This window comes from Bufo bufo, chromosome 10, assembly GCF_905171765.1.
Source record: "Bufo bufo chromosome 10, aBufBuf1.1, whole genome shotgun sequence".
Taxonomy (NCBI): domain Eukaryota; kingdom Metazoa; phylum Chordata; class Amphibia; order Anura; family Bufonidae; genus Bufo; species Bufo bufo.
In genome coordinates, this window is record NC_053398.1 from 105,978,377 (window position 1) to 105,990,606 (window position 12,230).

Genomic DNA, 12,230 nt, shown 5'->3' on the forward strand with positions numbered 1-12,230 from the left:
CCAGACACCTTTTTTGGGCAAGAGTGGCGCTGATTCAAACAAAAAATATTTTTTTTTTTCTAATCCTGATCAAACCCTTTAAGAAATAATAGATAGAACATAATGACACAGTATGTATGGTTTAATAAATATTTCACCTCTTATATTTTCTTTTTTTATATATTTTAGGCTACAGTTACTTTTTCAAAGACCAGTACTACCATGAGATGGAAGATAAGATCTTGAAGATTGTTAAAATTGGAAATATAAAAACTGATTGGCTTGGTTGCTGAATTTTCCAATGTTGTATTAACCATATATTGTCATTTGTATGTATTCCAGCCTACTTGTATATGGTTTATATTGTTGGTCACAGAATTGTACTAAATGACCAGTCTGGCACTGGTATCTTGACAGTATGTGCAAGAGCACCTCTTTTACGCCCTCTGATAATTTAATGTGTTGTGTGCCCAAGAAGAGCCTATAAGAAAAAAGAAAATGGCGGTGGAGACGCACCAAGCCCTGCTTGGCTAACGTCTGTGAGAATTATTCTTAGTTTCCCCAGCAGTTAATCATCTTGATGCTAAATTAATTCATCTTGATTACATGAATGATGATTGTTCTGTTCACCTACTGATGATAAACCCGCATACTCATGGACAGAGGCACAGGTTGCCTACAGACTTTTATGTCATTTACAGGAATCTTCACAAAACACTATGTTGTCAACAGATGGAGACAGTGTGATATGATGACCACGATTAGGAAAAGGGGTCTTCTGCACCACCCTTGTCTTTAGGCTGTGTTTGATATTGCAGTTCAACCTCACTTAGGCCAGTCGTAGCCCATGGACAAGAGTGGTGCTCAGAAGACTTATTTCTAATCCTGGACAACCCTTTACACTGATATCATTTGTTACTGTTTTAGCTGTGAAATATGCTGTTTGTAATCATTGGCAATTGCTATATTTTCCTAAACGTGTCAAAACTGTACAAAAGTCAACTGATATTCCTTTATAAAGCAATTACCATTTACAGGACAACCAAGCAAAAGGAGCAGTATAAAAATAAACCACACAACAATGATATTTCATGGCTTATATTTTCATAAGTTAAAGAAAAACACAGTTTTTTTTTAAATTAATGTTATATCCTGTCCTTACGTACCCCCAAAAAAAAGAGTCTGTGCCATAAACTGCTTTTCACTCTAAAGTTTATTTTCCTCAGTTACTCCAGCCACCATTCCTCCTTGGATAGTTTTTTCACTTGCAGTTTTCTCTTACCTCCCATGCTTGAATCCTACTTCCTGGTTTGTCATGTGTCTGCTGTCCCATCATGCCTTAGGGCGGTGAGATGTGTCCTGACATTAGCAGATCATGTATATCAAAAAGAAGTATGGAGACAGCACGTCCTTTTTGTGCAATTTATCCCAGATGCAACGTTTCGGCCATAGAGCCTTTGTCAAGAGTGAACGTATATAGACTGACAGGGAAATGTCTTGGAAAGATGACACAATTCTACAAGACAAGCAGATGTGGAACAACGTACCTTGCATAGCTCCATACCTCCAACTCATGGAATTAACCTTTGGTATGCGGATAGGAAGATAAAACAGGACACAATGCCAATGGGATAGAAATGGTAGACTGATGTAAGACCTGTAAGTGAAGGTGGAGATTCCTTGCTTTGCTGTCAGCAAAGCAGAGCTTGGCTTCCCACAGCAAGAAGAACAATGGTGGGTGTTGATTCGAGAAGGCCTGTAAAAGAAGGTACAAGTAGATGGTGGTTAGGGTGGGTTCACACTAGCGTTAGGGATTCCCTTATGGCTTTCTGCTATAACATGGTCATAATGGAATCCATAAGAAGGAAGGACGGATACGTTCTTTTGCCCATAGACCTGTATTTTGACGGAATGCCAAACGGAAGCCTTTAAAAGGCATTCCTTTTGCTCTCCGTCCTAATAGAAGTCTATGGGAATCAAAACGGATCTGTCTGATTCCCGTTATTCAAGACGGAAAACAAAGTCCTGTCGACGGGACTTTGTTTTCGGTCTTGCATAACGGGACCCAGACGGATCAGTTATGCTTTCCCATAGACTTCTATTAGGACGGAAAGCAAACGGAATGCCTTTTAAAGGCTTCCATTTTGCATTCTGTCTGGGCATTCCGTTGTTTTCCGTTATAACCATGTTATAACGGAAAGCCATAACGGAATCCTTAACGCTAGTGTGAACCCAACCTTATTAAGGCAACGCAAACATTTTTAAAACCACAATATCCCAACAGGTCCTTCACACAGCAACTTATCTTAAAACCATAGCGCACCTCATTCCTAATGCTCAGATAGTGCTTCTGCTTGAAAAAAAGTGTCCACAAGGTGAGAAAACAGATAAATGGCCCTCACAATTCTCCATACGCTCAGAAGCTTGACCTAAGGTGGGTTATTGAAGGTGATAACTGCCTGGCAAATGGCCATAGACCAACCACTGTAAATTCACTTTTCATAAATACATTGGAAAATGGACGTCTATCCCTTTTCTAGCCTTGCCCTAACAGATTTCTGCTACTAGCATTGTACATCCTGACCCTATAGAAACCACAGACTATTCCTGTGATAAAGACACAGATCACTTGGGGTGCACAGGCTTCCAGAAGAAAAAGAAAGACCACAAAATAGCACACTCTATTCAAGCTTCCTTAAAGATAATGAAACTTGGATTTTTGAAGGTTAAAACAAATAGCTGGGCTGCACTGCTTCCCTTCAAAACTCAGATACTCCATCATCCAGTACCATACAGTACCTTCTTATTTTCGTTGTCTGTCATCCTAAGAAGCCTGGACAATTCTGTGTAATGTTCAACTCCAGCTTACAGTATGAAGTTTCCCTTAATGATGTTCTTTTGACAGGACCAGACCTCAATAACACACTTTGTGTCCTCATTAGATTTCAGAAAGAATCCATCGCCATTGTTGCTGATATATGTCATATGTTCCATTGTCTCCTAGTCGAAGAACATCAAAGATTCTTCTGATTCAAAGACAATGACCCTGCCAGGAACATCATTGAATAGCGTATGAAGGTACATGTTTTTGGCATCATGGACTTGGGAAGGTGAAAAATACTATGGGCAAGGCATCAGACAGTTTGTAGAAAGAGACTTTTATATAAATAATGTCCTAAAGTTTCTTCCTTCACCAGTGGCTGCAGTCAGCCTGCTCAAAAGGACTCGGAGCATGCTTGCCTGTTTGAACCTTGCAAAAGATTGCTTCAAACAGCAAAGTTGTTATTGGGGCCTTTCCCAGTGAAGATCATGCCAGCGATTTGAAGGATCTACATTTGCCAACAGACTTGTTAGTCATCCAGAGCAGCCTAATGCTCAATTGGGACCTCAAGAAGGGCACCTTTAACTTTTAGGTTGACCAAGAACACGCAACACGTTGTCTAATCTACCATCAACAGTCAATATTATCCGCTTGGCTTTGCAGCACCTGTGACCATCCAAGGTAAGACGCAGAGGTTCAGTCTAGGAAGCTTTGTGCATTTTGTGATTCTTCAGTAAAAGCAATTGCTGCAGTCACTTACCTTCAAACAATAGACATTAAAGACCAAGACCATAGTGGCTTTGTAATGGGTAAGACAAAGCTGACATCAAATCCTGAAACTACTACACTAAGACTGAAGCTTCGTGACGCCGTTCTAGCAGTGGAACTAGCAGAACTAGTTACAGAAGAAATAGATGTGAAACTTGATGAGACAGCAAAGTAGTGCTGGGCTACATTTACAATGAGACTAGAAGATTTTATGTCTATGTAAATAGACCTTTCATAGATGCTAGTAGATTGTTAAGAGTTGGGGAGTATCTCAAATGAAAAACCCAATAGTATTGAACGTAATCCGATAATACTTCCAAACAATCATATTGCATCTTGATTTGTGCCACACTACCATGAAGAAACTGTTGACTGAGGGAGCTCTACGTGCAGCTGGGTTCTGAATAATGGGAGCAAAAAGAGTTGTTTAATTTTCAGATATATCACTTGCCGAAAACCTCGTGGTATGTTTCAGTTACAAAAAATGGCAAATCTTCCTGCCAAACAACTTAGTACAGAACCTCCTTTTGAAAATGTTGGTCTGGGGTACTACAGTACCAGTTTTGCTGGAGCTTTCAAAGAACTGAAAATCTCCTCAAACATTGACAATGATCATGTAGAGAGATATCTTACTGGACAAGGTTGCACATGGACATCTAACCCTCCACACTCTTCCCATATGGGAGGCTCTTGGGAGCATATCATCGGTATAGCCCGAAGAATCCAGAGAATCCCCTTTTCCTCTCTCCCTCTACTCTTCTTACTCAAAAGGTCGGTACAGCTGCAGCTCCTCTTGGTGAGTTTAACAACAATGCAAAGTCTCTCAATTAGTCTCTAAAAAATGAGCAAAATGTCCATACGCAGTAGGTCAACTTCAGTAAGTGAATTAAACAAAATACTGGACTTGCGTTGCTCCTTCAGAAGAAATATGGATTCAATGGAGACAAGAATTGTCACCTCCACTAAGGGGTCTTGAAGATTTATCTCGCTGATTTCACCATCAGTAAAGTCCAGCACTTGGCCCGGCTCTTTTAAATGCTGTACTCTACACAGTTCTTTTATCACTTTGTTCTCAAAGAGAAACAAAGAAAAGATCTCAATAATAACAAGTTTTATTGTACTTACAAAGATTAAAATCATGAAAGCACAAAGCAAAAATCAGTGCATAACATTCATCTGTCATCCCCTTTCCTCAATGAGCGCTCAATGAGTGACTTGGCAGTCACATGATTGCCGTCTGTCTCTGGCATAGGAGAGCTGCAGTGTCTTAGCACACCCTGAACAGCTCTCCTGAACACCCTGAACCTGTATGCAAATCCACCACAGGGTCTTTTAATGAAAATTAATAAAAAAATATAATAAAATACAAAAAAAAATAATAATAATATATATATATATATATATATATATATACTGTCCATGCCAAACAAAAGTGTCAACATTATCCCCCTGTTCACACAAAGCTGTACATAATTTATATCAAAACGACCATCACAAAATAAGGAACCCATTTTAATCATTTATTTTGGTGTCGGGTTGCATATTTAAAGAATTGAGACCTATAGTTTTAATTATTTTGTACAGTTTTCCCCAAATAAAGCAAAAAAATAAAAATGACTAAAAAAGCATATTACTAAAAATGTGTCACATAAAAAATGTAGCAAACATTATTTTGTTACAGCAACAAATAAAAAAGTTACAACCGTTAAACCACCACGTACGCTAATTCACAATAAAGTGTCTGGTCATCAAGGGTTAACGGATGCACGCTATTATGAGGATGTATGTGAGTGTATTAATAGGCAGCATATCCATTAGGATCCTCTGATCACAGAAGACACAGTAACCCCATCCTTTGAACCGATAATCGGTCACCGGTCTGTTTGTTAGTCCTCATGGACACGACCATATTTTTCATCCATGTGTTCTATCTGCATTTTTTGCGGACAGGACGCGGAAGCATTCATTTCTATGGGACCACGCACACATCTATATATTTTTTTACGGATCTTCAAATGATAGAACATGTCCTATTCTGGTTCACATTGCGGATGAAAAGATTCTTTTCTATTGATGGGAGTGAGAAACCTGCGGAATGCACACAGAAGGTGTCTGTATTTTGCAGATCCGTTTTTTTATGGACCAAAACGTGCACATGGCTGTGTGTATAATGCCTTATGGGTTCATTTACAAGTCACCTATTAGACCTTATTAATTATATGCCCTGGGTGTAATGATACCAAGAAAATCTATGATACAATTAGGAGTGGACATGTACTTATTCTGTACAGATGGAGGGTGGACCCTTTAGAAACTTTCCCTCTGGAGGATCCAAGGATCAACACTATTTCCCATAAAATACCATGGTAACATATAGCTGCAAAGGTGAGTGTCATCCGCCAATCGTCCCAGGATTACACATTTTTCAGTAAAAGGCACCACTCTTGTCTACTTAGGCCCCTTGTAGACGAGCATGTCCGGATTAGGTCCTGATGCGTCCCGGTGCATTGCGGCGAACCCGCGCGAGTAGGAACGCAATTGCAGTCAGTTTTGACTGCGATTGCGTTCCGATGTTCAGTTTGTATCGCGCGGGTGCAATGTGTTTTGCACGCACGTGATAAAAAACCGACTGTGGTACCCAGACCCGAACTTCTTCACAGAAGTTCAGGTTTGGGTTCAAGGTTGTGTAGATTGTATTATTTCCCCTTATAACATGGTTATAAGGGAAAATAATAGCATTCTGAATACAGAATGTATAGTACAATAGGGCTGGAGGGGTTAAAAAAAAAATATATTTTTTTAAACTCACCTTAATCCACTTGTTCGCGCAGACCGGCATCTCTTCTGTCTTCATCTGTGAGCAATAGGACCTTTGATGACGTCACTGCGTTCATCACATGGTCCATCACATGATCCATCACCATGGTGATGGACCATGTGATGAGCGTAGTGACGTCATCAAAGGTCCTATTGCTCACAGATAAAGACAGAAGAGATGCCGGTCTGCGCGAACAAGTGGATTAAGGTGAGTTAAATTATTATTATTTTTTTTAACCCCTCCAGCGCTATTGTACTATACATTCTGTATTCAGAATGCTATTATTTTCCCTTATAACCATGTTATAAGGGGAAATAATAATGATCGGGTCCCCATCCCGATCGTCACCTAGCAACCGTGCGTGAAAATCGCACCGCATCCGCACTTGCTTGCGATTTTCACGCAACCCCATTCATTTCTATGGGGCCTGCGTTACGTGAAAAACGCACAAAGAGGAGCATGCTGCGATTTTCACGCAGCGCACAAGTGATGCGTGAAAATCACCGCTCGTGTGCACAGCCCCATAGAAATGAATGGGTCAGGATTCAGTGCGGGTGCAATGCGTTCACCTCACGCATCGCATTCGCGCGGAATACTCGCCCGTGTGAATGGGGCCTAATTGTGCCTGGTATTGCAACTCATCCCCATTCATGTGAATAAAGCAAAGCTGCAATACCATGCACAGCCTGTAGAAAAAAGTGGCGCTGTCAGTGGGAAAAATACAAAAATGCTAATGTAGGTTTCCAAACAAAAATCAATTTAAGATTAAATTAAAAAGCCTGCATGGTAATATACAGGCAACAGCAATAATAAAAATAAATGCAGATCTGTAAATTACATCCTACAGTACATAGAGACAGACATAAGGGTTTATGGTTAGGCTTAGGAGGTAAAGAGCAGGTTAAGGGGAGGGGAGTGCAAGCACTTAGAGGAAGTAGAAGGAGGAGGAGGAAAGTGATACCAGGCGAAGGCTCGCACTGTTACAAAGGAATCCTCAGCTGTGCCACTCTCTGCATTGCAAGACCTTTATCTCTGTAAGTATATTGTGGGCTGCCTCATACCGTGTGTGGTGCTTTATCTGTCCTAGTTTGTATGATTGCATTATTTCATCGCTTGTCTGTATCTGCTATGGGCGTGCCTGTGATTTGCTAATATTGGGGACTATAAGGGCACGGCCACACGGTCAGGTTTCTGCATGCAGTTTTGGAAGTCAAAATCAGGAGTGGATCATAAAAGGAGAGAAAGTATACAGGACAGATATGACGTCTCCTCTTCTTTCTTTTTTTTTTGAATTTACTCCTGGTTTTGGCTTTCAAAACAGCCTTTAGGAACCTAACGCTATGGTTATACCTTAAGGTGCACATTGTGTAACTCAGCACATGTCTGAGCACTGCTATCCTGGGTAGAGAGGTAATCAGACCAGCCCAAATATATCCATAGTACATCAGATCATAGAAACATCCCAGACACCCATGCCATAAAAATAAAATGTGCTGCATCTGACAAGTGTGCAGATGTTCAGGTACAGATCTGACCCCAAATTATTGGCTTTTTAATTCTGTGCATCAGATGTTCAGGTACAGATCTGACCCCAAATTACTGGCTTTTTACTTCTGCGCATTGGATGCTCAGGTACAGATCTGACCCCAAATTACTGGCTTTTTACTTCTGCGCATTGGATGTTCAGGTACAGATCTGACCCCAAATTACTGACTTTCAATTCTGTGCATCAGATGTTCAGGTACAAATCTGACCCCAAATTACTGGCTTTTTACTTCTGCGCATTGGATGCTCAGGTACAGATCTGACCCCAAATTACTGGCTTTTTACTTCTGCGCATTGGATGTTCAGGTACAGATCTGACCCCAAATTACTGACTTTCAATTCTGTGCATCAGATGTTCAGGTACAAATCTGACCCCAAATTACTGGCTTTTTACTTCTGCGCATTGGATGCTCAGGTACAGATCTGACCCCAAATTACTGGCTTTTTAATTCTGTGCATCAGATGTTCAGGTACAGATCTGACCCCAAATTACTGACTTTCAATTCTGTGCATCAGATGTTCAGGTACAAATCTGACCCCAAATTACTGGCTTTTTACTTCTGCGCATTGGATGCTCAGGTACAGATCTGACCCCAAATTACTGGCTTTTTACTTCTGCGCATTGGATGTTCAGGTACAGATCTGACCCCAAATTACTGGCTTTTTACTTCTGCGCATTGGATGTTCAGGTACAGATCTGACCCCAAATTACTGACTTTCAATTCTGTGCATCAGATGTTCAGGTACAAATCTGACCCCAAATTACTGGCTTTTTACTTCTGCGCATTGGATGCTCAGGTACAGATCTGACCCCAAATTACTGGCTTTTTACTTCTGCGCATTGGATGTTCAGGTACAGATCTGACCCCAAATTACTGACTTTCAATTCTGTGCATCAGATGTTCAGGTACAAATCTGACCCCAAATTACTGGCTTTTTAATTCTGTGCATCAGATTCCTATTAGGTACTTACTGATAATATGTATTTATTGGTATTGATTTGCTTTTTCCATAATTACAGATTTTGATCTGATTGACAAATGTAGGTAAAAAAAACTACTCCGGTACAGTTGTTAGCAATACTGGTCAAGTTATTCATGCCAAATGCTGCATGTTCCCCCATTGTCAAACTGGGATTCATTTGGCCCTATCAGCAGATATGATCCCGACTCTCTCTGTCCACAATACTGAATAGGTGACATCCGCTTTTAGGCCTCTTGCACATGGCCGTTGTGCTCCCGTGGCCGTATTGCGGGCCACTTGAATAGGTTCGCAAATCTGGAGGTGCGGAACGGAAGCTTGGAACGGAACACCACGGAAGCACTATGGAGTGCTTCCATGGGGTTCCGATCCGTGCTTCCCTTCCGCCAAAAAATAGAACTTGTTCTATGTTTTTGCGGAACGGACAGCTCATGGACTCATTCGAGTTGAATGGGTCTGGATCCGTCCCGGCCGCCGCACGGACGTTGCCCATGCATTGGGGACCATAAATTGCGGTCCCCAATGCATAGAACGGAGCCACAATGGCCGTGTGCAAGAGGCCTTAATTGCATTGTAAGGGCTTGTTCGCATGACCGTGCCGTTTTTTTGCGGTCCGCAAATTGCGTATCCGCAAAAAAAGGATGCCGCCCGCGTGCCTTCCGCAAATTTGCAGAACGGACCAGGAGGCCCATTATAGAAATGCCTATTCTTGTCCGCAAAACGGACAAGAATAGGACAGGACTCATAATTTTGCGGGGCCACGGAACGGAGCAACGGATGAGGACAGCACACAGAGTGCTGTCCGCATCTTTTGCGGACCCATTGAAATGAATGGTTACGTATACGGACCGTATGCAGAACGCAGAAAACGGCCCGTATACGGAACGCAAAATACGTTCGTGTGAACAAGCCCTAATACTGGTTGTTATCACTGCACACACACGACATATCATCTATAAGATCTTCCCATAAGAAATAGACCTACGTGGCAAGCGAATAGCTCCAAGTGATCATCTCCAAGCGTACTTACCTTCTGGGAACCAGTAACGTGTCGTTACACGCTGAGGATTTTGTTGCAGGATTTCCAGCTCCGCTTTCATTTGTTTGAATGGGGCGGCAAGCACGTAGATATCTGCAATCCTCATTCTGGTGAACGGGACTGAGAATCCTGCAACAAAATCCGCAGCGTGTGAAGGCGCGGTTAGGTTTCTGTAGCAGAAGTTGTATGTGTTTCAGCTTCCAAAACTGCAAGCAGGAACATGTCCGTGTTACTGCACCCATGAGTGTGTCAGAGCTCCAGCCTACCAGGAGGATCTTCTGGTTATCTAGAGGCCCAGTCCAAGCTTGTGTGGGCCCCATCAAGTCTAAAGATATTTGCGTATCATGGGGATTACATGAACGTTTTCCCCGCGGATATTTGTGCGGAAAAAATGAATTGTATGCTTCCCGTTGCCGTATTGCGGACCCGCAATACACGGGCACCGTTCTGTGTGCATTCCGCATCACGGATGTGGACCCATTAACTTTAATGGGTCCGCAAATCCGGAGGTGCGGAATGGAAGCATTGAACGGAACCCTACGGGAGCACTACGGAGTGCTTCCGTGGGGTTTCGTCCCGAACTTCCGTTCAGCAAAAAGATAGAACATGTACTATCTTTTTGCGGAAACGGCCGGATCGCGGACCCATTAAAGTGAATGGGTCCGCAATCCGCTGCGGCTGCCCCGCGGACGGTGTTCGTGCATTACGGCCCCCAATTTGCACGACCACGGGGCGCACACGTTCGTGTGCAGGAGGCCTAAAGCCTCATTCACATGTCAGTGTTCCCCACAGACAGCACACGCCCCCGTTTTTTACCATGGTCCGTGTTTTTAGCACAGATGCATGCTCTATTTTGTCCGTATTCGCGGGTCCATCACACCCTTTATAGTCTATGGGTCCGTGAAAACCACGGGTGGAACATGGATGCCATCCGTGTTTCACGGATCATTAAGAAGAGATGCTTTGAAAATTATTTTTCAGCTGTGCAGTGTCAGTAAAACAGACAGCAAAAAACGGACACACGGACCCGACACGGATCCATCACGGACATCTTCACGGAGGCATCACTGATCACCTTTTCACGGATTTAGGCCTTGGTCCATGTTTTCTGCGAACAGCATACGTACCCATTGATTTAAATGTTTCTGTTCATATTTTAGTATTTTTTTTACTGACAGTGGGTCAGTAAAAAAATCACGGAGACATGCACTACTTTGATCCGTGATGCGGACCAAGCACGCCCATTGAATTCTATGGGTCCGTGAAAATCACACAGCACGGATGGCATCTTTTTTGTGTCCATGTTGCGTCCGTTTTTCACTGAGATTCTTTGGAAATAACTTTTCAGCTGAGCAACTTCTGTCAATTACGGATGACACATAGATTGTAAAAAACGGACACACGGATCAACCACGGATCCCCCATGGACATCTTCAAGGATGAAACACGTACGCTTTTTTTCACGGATGAGACACTGACACTGAAATGTGAACGAGGCCTTAAGAATGGACACGGAGGTGTGAATGAGGCTTAATACAGCACCAGAAAAGCGAATGAGATCGGACAAATCTCATGTACACTTTGATTATTTTATATGTGCGGAAATTGACCAGCCGTGTGAATTTTCAAATCCACAGCATGTCAATTGTTTGTGCGATTCGGCACATTACGTAGAGTGGTTTTCCCTTAAATGGGGCTAACATAAACTGAAAATCCGTACCAAAAACTGCACCAAAACTGTGATAAGTAGTGCAGATTTATGTGCGTTTTTTAATGCAGTTTTGGTCTGGATTTTATGCACACAGGCGCAGATTTGAAGTCAGAAATTCCGTACGGATTTTCACACGACTTTCTGTGTGTTTCTGAACCAAAATACACATGTGCTAGTTGTGGTTTTTGTTGCGGATTTCATACGGATTTGCCGCAGATCTCACCCTTTGCATTGCAACGACAGGTCAATTTTCTCACGGAAAAAGAATCAAGCAAAATGTACATGAGATTTGTCTGATATCATTCACTTTGCTGGTACTGCAATCGCACAGAAAAAAAAACACGGAATCTGCATCTTGTGCAGTTACCTAGGGGGCTGTTTCACACTTGCGTTGGGGCATTCCGGTTTTGAAATCCGGCAGAGGATCTCAAAACTGGGCCAAAATGATTCAGTTTTGCCCCATTCATTATCAATAGGGGCAAAAAAATAGGGGCGTTTTTTGACCGGACACAAAACTGCTGCAAACTGCGTTTTTTGTGTCCGGTCTGTGAAACAGAACAAATCGGAT

General features: G+C 42.2%; 2 protein-coding genes and 1 long non-coding RNA gene across 3 annotated transcripts in view; 2 read left to right on the top strand and 1 right to left on the bottom strand.

Moving 5' to 3' along the window:
• Positions 1–1,066, top strand: part of MMP2 (matrix metallopeptidase 2) — a 40,995-nt gene extending 39,929 nt beyond the window's left edge. The window contains exon 13 of the mRNA XM_040409275.1: positions 169–1,066. Within this exon, the coding sequence (XP_040265209.1) occupies positions 169–272 (104 nt within the window). The 3' untranslated portion in view covers positions 273–1,066. The remainder of the gene's footprint in view (positions 1–168) is intronic.
• Positions 430–3,694, bottom strand: LOC120980277. Its single transcript, XR_005774498.1, has 3 exons — positions 3,561–3,694; positions 2,779–3,025; positions 430–1,735 (listed from the first exon to the last, which is right to left on the bottom strand). It is a non-coding gene; the product is annotated as an uncharacterized LOC120980277 (long non-coding RNA).
• A 3,641-nt stretch (positions 3,695–7,335) lies between these two features.
• Positions 7,336–12,230, top strand: part of LPCAT2 (lysophosphatidylcholine acyltransferase 2) — a 75,443-nt gene continuing 70,548 nt past the window's right edge. The window contains exon 1 of the mRNA XM_040409277.1: positions 7,336–7,420. The gene's annotated coding sequence lies outside the window, so the exon portion shown is untranslated. The remainder of the gene's footprint in view (positions 7,421–12,230) is intronic.